This window comes from Vicugna pacos, chromosome X (assembly GCF_048564905.1).
Source record: "Vicugna pacos chromosome X, VicPac4, whole genome shotgun sequence".
NCBI lineage: Eukaryota > Metazoa > Chordata > Mammalia > Artiodactyla > Camelidae > Vicugna > Vicugna pacos.
This window is the reverse complement of record NC_133023.1, coordinates 9,599,602-9,614,593: the sequence shown is the minus strand read 5'-3', so window position 1 is coordinate 9,614,593 and position 14,992 is coordinate 9,599,602. Positions and strand designations below refer to the sequence as shown.

Genomic DNA, 14,992 nt, shown 5'->3' with positions numbered 1-14,992 from the left:
CTCTCCGTTCCGTCCAAAAAACATTTAAAAAATGACCTTCTAGCCTGTATTCATTGTGGTAGGTGCTGGGTACAAAAATGAATGGACAAGATATGCTTTTACACATTAAGGAATTTAGAGCCTGGTTCGGAGGGAAGGTGTTGAGAGGAGCCTGACACACAAACAGCTCATGTCCACAGAATGTAACATGCAGGCACCTGACATGCATCATCATTCGTTGTGCTATTAATTGCCTGGCCTACTTTGCTCCAGAATATAAGCTCTTTAAGGGTCGGGAAAAAGTCTTATACATCTTTGTAGCCCTAGTGCCTATGTAGCTCAGTGTTTTGGTTGTTAAATCATGGAAAAAGAATGTCAGCATCTTGTTCAATACTGTTTTCCACTTACGCTTTTGGGAGTATCCATCCCTGGGTCGAGCTGTATTTTCCCCGTCTTCCACCGTTCATCCGCACTCCTGGTCTTCTCCCAGGCCAGGGCACCGTCACTGTTCTTCACAAACACTCGAAGCTTCCCTACTTTGTTTCCAGCCAGCCGGTAATGAAAGAGCAAACAGAAGTTGCTTTGGGGCTGCAGGTCGGGGAGGAGAAGTTTCAAACGGCCAACGTCCTTCTTCTGGCCCACCAGGGCCGGAACTGCCATATAGTAGCCAACAGCTTGAAGAGAAGAAAAAGCCACAGTTAATAAGGCCACTGTAGAGGGAGGGTGTAGCTCAGTGGTAGAGCGCATGCTTAGCATGCACGAGGCTCTGGGTTCAATCCCCAGTACTTTCTCTAAAAATAAATAAATAGGTAAATATAATTACCTCCCCCACAAAAAAATTTTTAAAAAATAAGGCCATGGTAAAGGGTTTGGCTGTAATGAATAAAATAGCTGCAAAAAATGAATGATAGTCTCCTATAAGGAAAGCTGAAGTCTTTTTCATTTTAAACATTCAGGAACACAATTTTCAAGCTAAAACGAATTTTAGGGATCACAGAACTGAAATTCTTTGTTGTACAGTGAAGGCAACTGAGGAATTTGTCCAAATTCACAAAACTTGGTTATAGCAGATACAGGGTAAAAAATTAATTAAATCGTCTTTTAGTACTGTAGGTAATTTGCAGCTGATGGAGAACTTGTGTTCCAGAACTTTCCACCTTAGTTGTTTGGACCCGGGACTGCATTTCTCCACCGAGTCGATATGCATGACGGGCAGCGCCTCAGGTGGGTCCACAGCGTGGGATTGCATCCACAATGTATGTGGATTTGTACTAATGGTACCACGGAGCTCAACCGCCACGTGTAATGGATCAGTCCAAGTTCTGAGTTAAGATGGCAGGAACACAGGTCACCTTCTGATCCTAAGATCATTCCGCCAAGTATCTTTTAACCAGTGTAGTGGGTATTTGCTCATCTCTAATCTTCTGGTTGTGCCTTTGATGGACTTGGGCAAAAACTCTCATAGACTGGGGTCTGAAGAAGTTGATAGGTAGAAGGAATTCCTCTAGAAACCGGGGTAGGAGAGGGTGGTGGGTGAAATCTTCTGCTAATCTACATCACAGAGACACTCGTAGGAGCCAAGGTGACACTGCCTTGCTTTACCGGGGTAGGAGAGGGTGGTGGGTGAAATCTTCTGCTAGTCTACATCACAGAGACACTCGTAGGAGCCAAGGTGACACTGCCTTGGTTTTCACTGGGCCCAGAGACTGTTTGGGAGAGTGATTAAGGAGGAGAATATACACTAGATCCAGTCAGTCACTCATCAAGGGAGACTTGGGAAGGTCTAAAAGTTTCCTAGCCTAACAAGTGACAGGAATAATGACCCTCCCATCACTGGAGACCTTTCTTTACCTGGACTGTATCGCAGAACATGAAATAGTGAAATCTAAATACCATTATCTCGATCAGCAGGATTCCAGTCAAAATCATCTTCTATATCCTGTTTCCAGTCACAGACCCCATGGTCAAAGCTGCAGTCAGCTGAGATATTTAAATCTGCTAAGAAAAAGGGTGCATTTCATCATCATTGAGAGCAGTAGGAAAACGTTGAACGTTGGGAGCTTTGGAAGGTGATGCCATGTTTTCAGCTGCTGTCAAGAATTAAGCTGAGCTACTCCACAGTACTGCTGCCTCGGCGCCCGCTTTGTCTGGCCTTTTTGTAAGGCCTCTGGGGGCCTTAAACTGGCACCAGCCGTCATGCAAGTGCACACCCTGGATAAGAGCCTGCAGAGTCACAAGCAAAAGTCAGTCCCTGATGTGACTTCCCCAACAGCCCCTGTGATCAGCAGTCTTCCCTGCTTCCCAGGGCCTTCCCCTCAAGCACTCCTTAGATAAGACCTCCTGGAGCTTACATTTTTGATTATTTTCATTTGAATCGACTAACCCTGCCTTAGCCCAGCAACCCCAAAGCTCTCTACCTCCCTGTGGGGCCCGTGGAGGAGGGCCCTGTAATAAACTTAGTAATAAACTTCTCTATCTCAATTTCTTTTCTGGTCTTTTATTGAACCATCAGGCCCTCAGACGCTCTACTTAACTTGCATAACCAGTACTTTGTAAAATTTGTTTATGCTTCAATTGTGCATACTGTTTTTTAAAAGAAATATATAGTATTTTTATTTAAGTACCTCCAAACTTGAATTCATCATCTGCGTGAAGCATTGTAAAATAATACATTTCTCTTTTGAGTATCATTACAGTTGTACAAAGGGTTTCACTGGTTCTATTTTTCTACTGTTACCGATAAGCATGCAACACTGACTTTACCCCACATATAGTCGGTGTTTCAAATAATGGCTTAAATAGAAAAAAAAAGTTTGTTAAATGTTATTTTAGCAAAATTGCAGCAACTGCATGGAGTACAGGGCCAGCTAGTACAAGCTTTGAACTGGCCTCTGGTTACTTTTATGGAGATCGGAGGTCAGCAAACTAACGCCCCACCCCATTGCTTGCTCTTGTGTTTTACTGAAACACACCACGCCCATTCCTTTATGTATTGTCTACAGCTACTTTTGAGCTACAGTGACAGAACTGAGCAGATGCAACAGAGATGGTATGATTCAGAAAGCCTGAAATATTTACTATCTGGCCCTTTACAGAGAAGTCTTGTTGACCTCTGATGTAGGTGAGACAGGAGGAAAGGGGGCACGGCACAACCATTAAAAGAATGACGTAGCAGTTGAGGATGCGACATAAACTGGTTAGAACCAAGATGGCAGAAGATCTGACTTCTGGTAGACTTTGAGCTTCATTATATATTCGTTGTAATATATTAACATGCTAAATGACACTCCCACAGGTGCCATGACAGTTCCCAGGCTGACCATAAAAGGTCAACAACTGGGCAGGGCCCATTCCTAAGACGTTGCCGGAGAATGTAGGTTCTTGCCTCTCACAGAAAAGAATTCAAGAGCCAAGCTTAGTAAAGTGAAAACAAGTTTGTTTAGAGCGATACACACCCCATAGACAGAGTGCGGTTCGTCTCATTCAGAAGAGAGAGCGGCTTAGGAGATACGTGCTCCCTAAGCAGAGTGCAGGCCACCTCAAGAGGCAAGGGGGAGAGAGGACGAGACGTGGGGGGTGTTTAAAGTACAAGTAGATACACACTCCATAGAATGCCAGCCGTCTCAGAGGGCAAGAGAGGGCACAACCAATGAGGCGTGGGGTTGTCAGTTTTTGTGGGCTTGGTAATTTTATATGCTAATGAGGGGAGGATTATTCCAACTATTTTGGGGAAGGGGTGGGGATTTCCAGGAATTGAGCAGCTGCCCAGTTTTTGACCTTTTATGGTCATATGCTCATAAGGCAAAATTGTAAACTCTCTCTGTTTCATTAAAGATTATGGAAGAAAAAGTAAAATAAGAAAACTGGCTGGCTTGGGGATCCAAAGGGAACTCAAATGATTTATTAGCACTTAGCTAGTGTAAAGCAGAGCTGGGGCAGAAGTTCTGAGCACCTGGAGAACATAGCTTATCCCCTGAGCATTTTCTTCCTAACCAGGAAAATGGGCAATAAGATGTCTGATGTAGAGAAATTAAACAAATGGAACACTCAGGAGAAAGATGGAAGAGAGCAAGATGCCATAGGAGCTGGGTCACTAGCCTTTGGAGAGTTTTTAGTAGAAGTTTCTCACAAGGCCCGGCTTGGCCGGCCTGCTGGAAGATGGGAGACCACATGGAACAGAGCCGAGTCAGCCCAGGTGTCCCATGAGGCCCCAGGCACGTGAGAGAGCACAGCTGAGATGAGCCGGCCCACAGCTGATGCAGACACATGGGAGAGCCCCACCCAGACCAGCTCGGATCAGCAGGACTGTCCAGCCAACCCACAGACTCATACACAAAACTGAGTTTCTATTGCTGTAGGCCACCTAGAGTTGTGGCTGTCTGTTCTGAAGTGTTTCCATGGCAACAGGTAACTGACACAGGCAGTTCGGGCAAGATTTTCGTACACGGTGAGTTTCAGGCTGTGGGCCCTCACATGTTGGAGTGGAAGCTAATGAGTCATTCTCTCATGTATCATCTGCCTCACCTCTTTAGGTGTCAGGTGGAGGTGGAGAGAAGACGGGCTTACAACACTGTAATCATTGGTACTAATCACATAAGGACCTAATATTTTCATACTGACACCAGGTATCATGATGTAATGATTTCCCCTTGGGTGTTCAGGAATGAAGCAATGATTCATAAACAACCATCTCAACCCACAAAGAAATGAAAACAACACGGGACACCGCGACAGAGCACGCACTGGGGAGAAGGCATCACTCACCTCTGTGCTCCAGGCTGGATGTTGTAGCTTTTCTTTGGACCAGAACCAAATCAACTTGACCTTCTTCATTCACCTTAGGGGCTAACAATGAACATTTGATCAGTGAAGAAATACCCTAAGAAGGGATGAATGAATGACTGAACCAAGAGGGTTTTATTACATACAGTTGGCCCTCCATATCTGTGGGTTCCATAACCACAGATTCAACCAACCACAGGTCAAAAGATACATATATAAAAAAAAATCCAGAAAGTTCCAATGAGCAAAACTAGACTTTGCCTCGCATGCCAGGCAACTACTTACATCACACTTACATTGTATTAGGTATTTTAAGTAATCTAGAGCTTATAAACTACGTGGGAGGATGTGTGCAGGTTATACGCGAATGCTACACCATTCTATATAAGGGACTTGAGCATCCACTGATTTTGGTATCTGTGGGGGTTCCTGGAACCAGTCCCCTGTGGATGTCAAGGGACGACTGTATTCTACTTACAGAATGTGTTACAGCTGTGGTTCCCTAATGTTAGTTTCAGTTTCCTCATCTAGAACCTTTTTCCCAAAGGTGCCCTTAGTTGACCTAAGTATCACGTAAGTATCCTAAGTAACATGTCCTTTCTCATCAGGTTTTGGGAACATACTCTCTTGAGACTGTGACTCTGTGTTAAGGGAGATAATGAATATGGTATGCAAAGTTCTTGGACGGGTGGACCTGCATCCACTTCTCATTTGGTGAAATCCAATGGCCATGGAGCAAGAACAGGTTACAAGGCAAAATACAGAGGGAGCACCAGATGCCTGATGAGAATGAGATGGAAAGTCTCAGTGTGGGGGATCCAAGGTGGGTTAAGATGGAAACCATCCTCGAGGGGCTGAAGCTTATGGTGGGTTCTGCCCAGCCACCAGTGAAAAGGGCAGGTACCCAGCTCATGCAGAAAACTTTAAGCTTCAGCTCTACAGAGAATTTTCCTCTCTACAACTATCCACTTTGGCTTTTTAAATCATAACCGTCCAACTCTGAAACTCTCCTTTCATGAAGTGGGCTTGTAAAAACTGCCTTCAAAAAATAAAAAGGTAGAGTTTGGCAGGCCCAGCTGGGGAGGCTGTCTGTGGTTTGGGGGTGCCCTGCATGCAGAGACGGAGAGCCAATCGTGCTGGCAGGACAAGCAAGCTTACTTGGCTGCAGGTGGGAAGAGAGTATGCGTTCAATAGGAAGCCCCCCACCCCTGGCCATTGCCCAGGCAAGGGGACAGAACTTACCCTCCTTGCTTCCCACAGCAGCAAATTTGATTTCATAGCTGCAGAAGATGTCAGTTTCCAGAACTTATACAGAACCCTGCTTCTTAGGACTTAAAGCCGATCCCATTTTACTTAAGGCATGAAACGATCTTCTCTGAGAAATAGATATCCATAAAATGAATAAATGAACGAAGTGAAACTCACAAAACACATCTCCTCGAAGGCTCTGTCCCTGCTCCACGTGGTTTTCCAGGGCTTTCTCATCTCGTCTCTCCTCCTCCAGGCCCTCTTTCTTTCCCTCTTCATTCCTCTTTCTTTCTCCACTAGGGTCCCCTTCTCTGGAAACGCTCTCTTCAGAGCTGAAGGGCTGCAAGTTAACCTTAGGGGCGGGAGTGCCCACAGGTTCTGTGATAATGTTTTTAATTTTTACCTTCTTTTTCATGCTATTTTTGTGAGCAAGCAACTTCTTGATTCTGTCTTTGATGGTACCTGGTGCTCTGAGGAATTCCTTCACAGAATTTTCAGGGATAACTAAAATAAACAATAAAAGAAAAGTTCCACATTGGCCAATAATTAGATCACTCATGAGAAATGGAGCATTTAAACAGTGTTCAAGTGCAGTAAATGAATGCTTCTAGAATCAACCCATTAAGGCCCTACCATTTGATATTTTAGGAAGAACTATCTTTGCACTGGTTTTAAGAAGCTCCAATGTCACAGTAGGATCTTAACTACCTTAATCATTAGAGGATACACTTTCGTTTTGCTTCAGAGACTACGATAATGAAATACTTGCTCCTGCCAAGCTGGGCTACAGATTCCCATGTGATGGATATTCCTGCTTTCATATTAATATTCACCAAAGCTGGCACTGTCCAAGTAGCCTGTAATTTGTTTAAAATTGATGTTCAAAGATTACAGGTAGCATTATGTTGGATGATATAAATTGTTAATAATGGGCCATTTGTAACTTGCAAAAATGGTGATTTATGGTTCAATGTATACACACCTAATTTTCCTTCCTGGTTCTCTCACTCTTTTCAATTTCTTCACCGCAATCAACTACTTTCTAAAGCAAAATGATTTTACTTATTGACTATAGAGAGGCATCTATATTTACTTTTTACATTCATTTCCTATTTCTCGTCACTAAATTACATTGTTTTTAAAAATGCACCTCTAGTGGGGAGGGATATAGCTCAGTAGTAGAGCACATGCTTAGTACCCATGAGGTCCTGGGTTCAAGCTCAAGTACCGCCTCCAAAAATAAACAAATCTGATTAGCTGCCTCCCCTTCTCGCCACCTCCCCCCTCCAAAAAAACAAAACAAAACAAAAAAGCACCTCTAGGTTAATTCCTCATATCTGCCCCCTACCCAATCATGGATCAATGGCCCTTGGGGGAAATAGTGTAGAAGAACTTGAGAGGTAGAAAAAAGGTCTTTTAGCCCCACATCTTTGTTTTGTAGATGAGGCAACTGAGTATGTGTGATGTTCTGTGACTTACCCAAAGTCACTCAGCTACCCTGGGGCAGAGCTAGACTTGAGGGTAAAGCAGATGAATGACTCTTTTTCCGGTCCTATTTCCATGATAGGTTTATTCCTTCTTTAGGATTAAGGGTTACTTTTCTCTAGATGGCTTCAAATTCCTTGAGATCAAGAGTCCAGAGATACATGCCCCCTTTCCAGGCACCTACCCGTGATAATTAAGAATATCCAACTATATACTACTATACATAGATAAACAAGGACCTACTGTATATCATAGGGAACACTATTCAATATCTTGTAATAACCTATAATGGAATCTGAAAAAGAATATATGTACATAGAACTACTGAATCACTTTGCTGTGCACCTGAAGCTAAAAACAACACTGTAAATCAACTATATTTCAACTTAAAAAAAAACTACCCATGATGTAAAAGAGTAATTTAAAAAGATTAAAAACTTTGATTTTTAAAATAAAATATACTGTCCTTTTATAAAATACCTAGGCATGTGCAAGTCTAAGACTAAGCAAAAAGGGTCTAATACCACCTAAACCAACTCACTCAATTCTACCACTTGGATATATTTAGAGGGAAATGAAATAAGGGAGTAGACATCAATTTTGGTGTCTAAAAAGAATATTATAAAAAGAAACTGGATTGGGATTTTATTAGAATTTTTTGGGGGGGCAATGTTTTATTCTCTTCTCCTGCTCAGTTCCTTCTCCATCATTTGGCTGATTCAATCTGTCCCAAAGTGGTAGAAAAATAACCAAGGAGGAGCCCACAACATTTTGAATAATCAAAAGGAGCAAGAAAAATGTTTTGAAAATATATATACTCTTAATTAATACATCGCTTTTACTTTGAAATCAGTCTAAGGCTATTATGACAAGAGGTATATTTCTCTTTTCAACGAAATGTCCCAAGTTATTTATCAATGTGACAGCCTGTGGTTATAAGTTCAAAGCCAACTACTACTAATACAAACAGTCCATCATTACTCAGTTTCCTGACCTTCTGATGTCCGGTTTCAGCTTCTCTGCCAGAGGCTGCATGACAAGCTCTGATTGTAATGTGCATATACAGACCTTCCTCTGCACGCTTCCCTGTGTAATTCGGTCGATGGGTCCCTGATTCTTTTCCCAGGACCCAGCAGGAAAAATTAACAGGAAACACCCATTCCCAGGAAATTTCCTCTATATAATCAGTAACATAACACTAAAGACCTTTAATAAATAATGAGGAGAGGGTTTTAACCTATACCAGGCAAACCTAAACATCTGCCTTAGTTTCTATCTTGAAGTTTGATTTTTCAAACCATCACAGCCTTTGCAGTGGCAACGATTTCAGTCCTTCGGTATGCGGGGAGAGCTGGGGCAGGTGTGAAACGAACTATGCACATACATGACTGTGAACAGATAGATCTGGCCATACCTAGGTGTTGCTCTTTCAAATCTGACGTAGCTGATGACTGTTTAGAAAATTTCTTGATTACTGCATCATCTTCTTGAGACTATAAAAACATGGCAGGAAGTTACAGGAGGAGGGTCTGATACATTTGGGGATCTCAGACATAAAAAGAGGCAATTCTAGGGTTTTGAGATTCACAGGCCAGTCTTCTGTAAATGAGATTGACAATTTCTCTTGAGAGGTGAGATTTCTTTCAATATCCACTTGGTGAAAAACTTCTGCCTACCGGAAAATCCTGACTTTACTTAGAGAAGATCACTATGGGGTGAGAACATCTCTCCCAGAAGGAACATGACTTTGACATTCATTTACCTGTGCTGAGAGTTCACCAGATGATCTATCATCTGGTAGGAGAAATGCTCCTCTCATCTGAGCTTTGGACATGGTCCTGGGAGGAGAGACTTGATGATGGATGGATGGAGGGATGTACTGCATCTTGAGGTGCAGAAATCAGGAAGGGACTAGGATGGCAAAAAAGCTGAGCCAGGAGAGTTTGCTGGGGAGGGGTCCAGGAGAGGTTTCCACCCAAAGGATTAGCCATGGGTCACAGACATGCCAGTCCTGGGTATGATGCCAAGTCCCACACCTTCTAGTCTTAAGTCCTCAAGGCAATACTTAACTTCTCTTTGATCACCATTTACAAAGCTGGGATAAGAAGAGGGTATTTGCGAGGTTTAAGTGAGCAAATAAATGTCAATTACTAAGATTAATGGCTTGTGTTTGTTATTATTTTTACAATTCATCACTAGAATGTTGAAAATCTTTTACTGAGTTCAACAAACTTTTTCCAGGCCATACCTCCAAACTTCTGTTTATGCTATTATTGAAGGAAAAAAATACTGGGATGGCCTGGTTGTAGCAACACCTATGTTCTTGAATATACTCTATATAAATTGAACTTCTAATGACTAAGTGTATTTCTGATAACTAATGAAGCTGCTTTCCAATGGGAACAATTGTTGAATTTTGGTAAAGAAGCCACGGCCGCTGTTACTCCTACTACTAGTGCATAGTTACTCAGCATTTAATACATTCTGAGCTGGAGCTAAGCCCTTTAAGTATTTTCCTGAGGCTTTTTTTTTTTGTATGCACGGCATTTTTTGCATTTACCTTTACAGGATTTCAGAGTAAAGAGTAGCTAGCCCTTCACGAATATGATTGCAATGGTGCCAATAACACTAACAACCCAGCTAACTTTTTTGAGCCTCCGCTGTGTGTCCAGCTGAAGGAAGCTCTCTACCTCTGTTACCGCATTCAAATCTCACAATGAACCTATGAGAGACAAACTGCTCAGATGGTCCTCCCAAGCAGAACGTGAGACAAGGATTTGGGTGCCGGTGACTTACTTGGGAAGTAATTCTAGGAGGCAGAAGTAGGGGTAGGGGGACAGTGAGAGGAGAAGGGAGAAAAGCCCCAAATGGTGCCTCAGTGAGCAGGTGAGGAGCTGGGGCTCAGCCCTGCTGGGGACATCTGGGAACCAGCACAGAACCAACTCCGAACTGTCCCACCATGTGAAGGGGAACCGGGGCACTTACGCCCAGACTCCTGGCCTTCACTGCTGAGGAATGTCCCTAGGGGTGTGAACTCGGGGGCTGGGCAGCCCTTTAGAGAAAGCCGCAGGACCACGATGCAGAGAGAGCCCACTGCACTGGGGCTCAGGATACGCACGGAACTGTCCACCCGCCTCCCTGAAGTCAGGGAGCTCCAAGGAGGAAACTGAGTTGAGAGAGGTTAAGCAACCTGCTAGAGGTCACAGCCAGTATGGGGCACAGCTCGGACTGAAGTTCACACCTTCGGAGCTCCTGCACTGTGGACCATTACACCACACGGCTTGACACAAGTGAGGCAGGAACGGACGTGTTCAAATTTGGTGGTGGGAAGGAGTCCTTGGCCACTGATCCTATTTGGAAAGCTGAGCGATTCAGTCTCCTCTCTGAGGATCTCTCAGAATGATGGTGTCCTCCCTGCCATCCCACCCATGCACAGCCCTGCATAGGAGGCCACTCCCTGTCTGTCTCTGAATCAGGTTTCAGAAGGACATCATGGGCACATCTACATACAGGGACAGAAACCATAGCATCGAGGTGCTGGAGATCGAGTAGCCACTGAATCCCATTTCCAGCCCAAGGCAGGAATTCTTCCCGGAGCCCCCGGCCCGAAAGGCTGGGCAGTGGACCTTCCCTAGGCCACGGGGTTCTCTGCTTCACCCTGAGATAGCCGGTGGGCATTTGTAAAAGAGAACGCAACCCCACCGACAGCTCTTAGTCACCTCTGGGCAGCCGCTTTTCTTTTACATTCCTTTAAACACTGACAGGCACAACTGATGCTTTTCCAGTTGTTTTCTTCCAGGCTAAATGCTGCCCAGTTCTTTCAGCAGTTCTTCAGAGCATGTGATTTCCAGACTCATTTCCTTTGGTTATATTCTTCTGCACACCCCCTCGTCCAGTGCCACTCATCCACAGCCCACTGGGGAGCTGTGAGCCTTCTGTGGGTGCGGTGCTCGGCGACCATCATGGTGCTGACAGTTCATTTTGGGCATCACCAAGTGGCCATTCTGTATGTCATCGGGAGCATCACCAGATGGGGGCACAGGATGTGACACAGGTCAAGGGACAATTTGCAGCCACACTTCTTGGAACATGTGGGAAGGCTGCTAAGGGGTCTCTGAGAGAGGAGGGTAAGGGCAGTAAACAAATCTAGGCACACGACGAGCCAGTGCTGAAAGGGACATGGTCATAGGGTAAACCCAGGTGATTAAACGTCGTGGGACGTCGCGGGCCAGGGGAGTACTCGGTGCTGGCATCAGCGCTGGCTTGCCTCGACAGACATTCGGTGTGCTCTTCGGGGTTTCTAGTTTTCTTCTCTTTCGGGACACACAGCAGAATTATATACACATTTTTGCCCCTGCTTCCAACGTGAATTAAGTAAGAGCTGTTACGTAATTGTGCACATTTCTTTCCCTGTAGTGACAAATGCAAAGGCCTCGGATTGACACCGTGGTACCGTAATACCATGGGGCCTGTCAGCCTGGGTCCCAAAGGGACTACATGGAGAAGAAACACCCTGACAACTCTCTCCGGATGTAGCTTGAGTGAGAAAGAAGCCGTGATTGTTGCTGTAGCTGTTAACAGCACTGACATTTCATTGTTATACAAGTGGTTTATCAATCTCAGAGTTCACCACCTAAGCATCAAGGAATTCACCAGCAGCAACAATGGGACTGTCTTCTAAACACTGAAAAAAGTGAACAGAGGCTTCAGGATAATGATAAAGTGATGTCAGCTTCATCGTATTTTGTTTTGGCTATGCGTTCTGGGAAAAGTTCTGATTCACAAGGTTAAAAACCGTCTGTGAAAGGGAACCTTCCTACACTGTTAGTGGGAATGTAAACTGGTGCAGCCACTATGGAGAACAGTATGGAGGTTCCTTTAAAAACTAAAGATAGAGTTACATGATCCAACAATCCCACTCCTGGGCATATATCAGGAAAAGACAAAAACTCTACTTTGAAAAGACACATGCACCCCAATGTTCACAGCAGCACTATTTACAATAGCCAAGACATGGAAGTAACTTAAATGTCCATTGACAGATTAATGGATAAAGAAGATATGCTATACGTATGCAGTGGAATACTACTCAGCCATAAAAAGAATGAAATAATGCCATCTGCAGCAACATGGATGGATCTAGAGATTATCATAAGTGAAATCAGTCAGACAGAGAAAGATCAATTCCCTATATTGCTTATATGGGGAATCTAAACAATAATATAAATGAACTTATTCACAAAACATAAAGACACTCAAGGAGATAGAAAACAAACTTATGCTTACCAAAGGGGAAAGGGGGGAAGGAGAAATGAGGAGTTTGGGATTAACAGATACATGCTACTATATATCAAACAGATAAATAACAAGGACCTACTGTACAGCACAGGGAACTATATTTAGTATCTTATAATAACCTATTATGGAAAACAATCTGAAAAAGAATAGATATATATATATATGTATAACTGAATCACCTTGCTGTACACCTGAAACTAGCATGACATTTCAAATCAATTATATTTCAATTAAAAAAAAAAAACCTTGTGGTTCTAAGCCACTAACATTTCAGGACTGCTCATTACTGCACCATCACCTAGGCTATCCTGACAGATACATTTGCTCAATGTCGTCTGTCCTCAAATCTTATTTTCATGATTTGAAAGTATGTTGTGACCAGAAAAATCTCCAGAACACTTGCTGTACTTTAAGTGTAGTGCCTACCACTTCAGGCAGAACTGGAGATGTGGTCTGATTAGACAAGCCTCAGGCAGTTAAATTTCCTAACGCTGTACGCATGCAGTCCCACATCCCCCTATGGAGGTAAAGGGGAGGGAGGAAGGAGAATTGGAGAGAATGCTTTATTGCGAAGAGCTGAGACAACATGGCCACGTGTACTTACCAGAACACTGAAGGCCGCTGCCTTTGAATCCCTGCTTGCACTTACACTTGAAGGATCCTGGAGTATTGAGGCAATTGGCGTGGGGGCTGCACGTATGGGTCTTCCCAGCACATTCGTTTATATCTAAAAATGTGAACAGTCCCGTCAACAACCTGGTGGCAACAGCATTTGCTGAAAGACTATCCCTTGCACTTGAGTAACTCCAGGGCCAACTGCTCCCCGCAGTCAGCGAGCCAAGTGCAGCCTGGGAACCGAGAGGTATGTAAGAGTCCCAGCGCCTTGGCCTAGAGCCCTGGCTTTGCCTGCTGCCCAGTATGTAGGGAGTGTGTCTGCAGCTCGCCTCCCCCACAGCGATCTCCGCTCCTGCTTATCAATACTCCTGAAATCTGTAAGATGTTGAGGTTTCATTTCTTAACTTTTCATCTGTCTAATTCAGAACTAAACAACAATAGCAGAAAAGAAATTCTATGCATGGAAGGGCCTGGAACTAATCAACAAAGGACAAGATGAGCTAGGAACCATGGACATCGTCTGAAAAATTTGAGCATTCTCTTCAAAGACTGCCAGGAGCAGGGGCTCAGGCTGGTCTGAGCTCCTCTGTGGGGTTTAGATGAGGAAAGTTTGCCGAATTCCAAAGTGACAGCTTCACTGGCCCTCTTCTCTGTCCTACTTTCTAGCTATTTCTCACTTGCACACAAAATAGGCTATTGTTTTTAACATAGCCACCAGGGGGCTCAGACGTTAATCATAATCAGTTTTAAAATCAGAGATTTGTTTCCTTTGGACGCTCTCCATGTAAATTCCCACCCTGCCCTTCTGCATCTAGGGAACCAGTTTCTACTCTCTGACCCAGCGTGGCTGCATTACAGAGCTGGAGGGGCCCGCAGCGGCGATGCAGGGTTCCAGCCCACGAGACACGTGGATTTTATCAGCCCGTCTGTGTTTGAGAAGATTTGAGGGAAGAGATCTGGAGGCTTCACAAGATGATTCAAAACCTAAGAACCAAGTGTCACCCCCAACGTGACACACAGGAAACATCCTGGGAAGCTCTGAGCGTAGGGCTGAAAGAAATCCTACTTTTTTCCCACTGTTAGCATTCCAGGTCATGCACACACGTCTGTTACGTGCATGTTACATAAACAGGAATCTACAGGGAGCCCAGATGTCCATTCACTGCAGGACAAGCCCCATCTGCCTTCTATCGAGGGCAATGGAGATGTGTCCAAGGGCTCCCCAAATACCCCACTTCACCAACTCATTGAGACTTGGAATTCCTTCCCTAAGAGATAGGATTTTTATTTCACCAAAACCAGGCTGATAGCTGAGTAATACCTGAATCTTTTCATAGAGCGGCTCTGGAGATCCTGGAAAGGGAATGTTTTAGGGGATGTGGAGCTTGAACTGCAGAAGGGCTGGGGGAGGAGAGAAGAAAGAGCATGTGCCTTCATCTCCCTCATACATTTTCCTAAAGCCACTCCTGATGGTAACTGTTATGAACAGACCACTGAGATCAAGCTTAAACAGGCCTTGTTATATCAAATGTAAATATGCTTTATTATTTCTATTTTTAGATATGTTACCTGGAGATAGAACCAA

At 44.1% G+C, this 14,992-nt stretch overlaps 1 protein-coding gene across 10 annotated transcripts in view; it reads right to left on the bottom strand.

Annotated features, from left to right (window-relative positions):
- Positions 1-14,992, bottom strand: part of EGFL6 (EGF like domain multiple 6) — a 180,069-nt gene that overhangs the window by 4,078 nt on the left and 160,999 nt on the right. For 9 of the 10 annotated variants that reach the window (XM_072956110.1, XM_072956106.1, XM_072956111.1 and 6 more), the window contains 5 exons: positions 13,397-13,519; positions 6,187-6,513; positions 4,744-4,824; positions 1,873-1,977; positions 388-653 (listed from right to left, as the gene is read on the bottom strand). In XM_072956110.1, coding sequence (XP_072812211.1) covers positions 388-653; positions 1,873-1,977; positions 4,744-4,824; positions 6,187-6,513; positions 13,397-13,519 — 902 coding nt within the window. The remainder of the gene's footprint in view (positions 1-387; positions 654-1,872; positions 1,978-4,743; positions 4,825-6,186; positions 6,514-13,396; positions 13,520-14,992) is intronic. The other variant, XM_072956103.1, reaches the window with a different exon arrangement.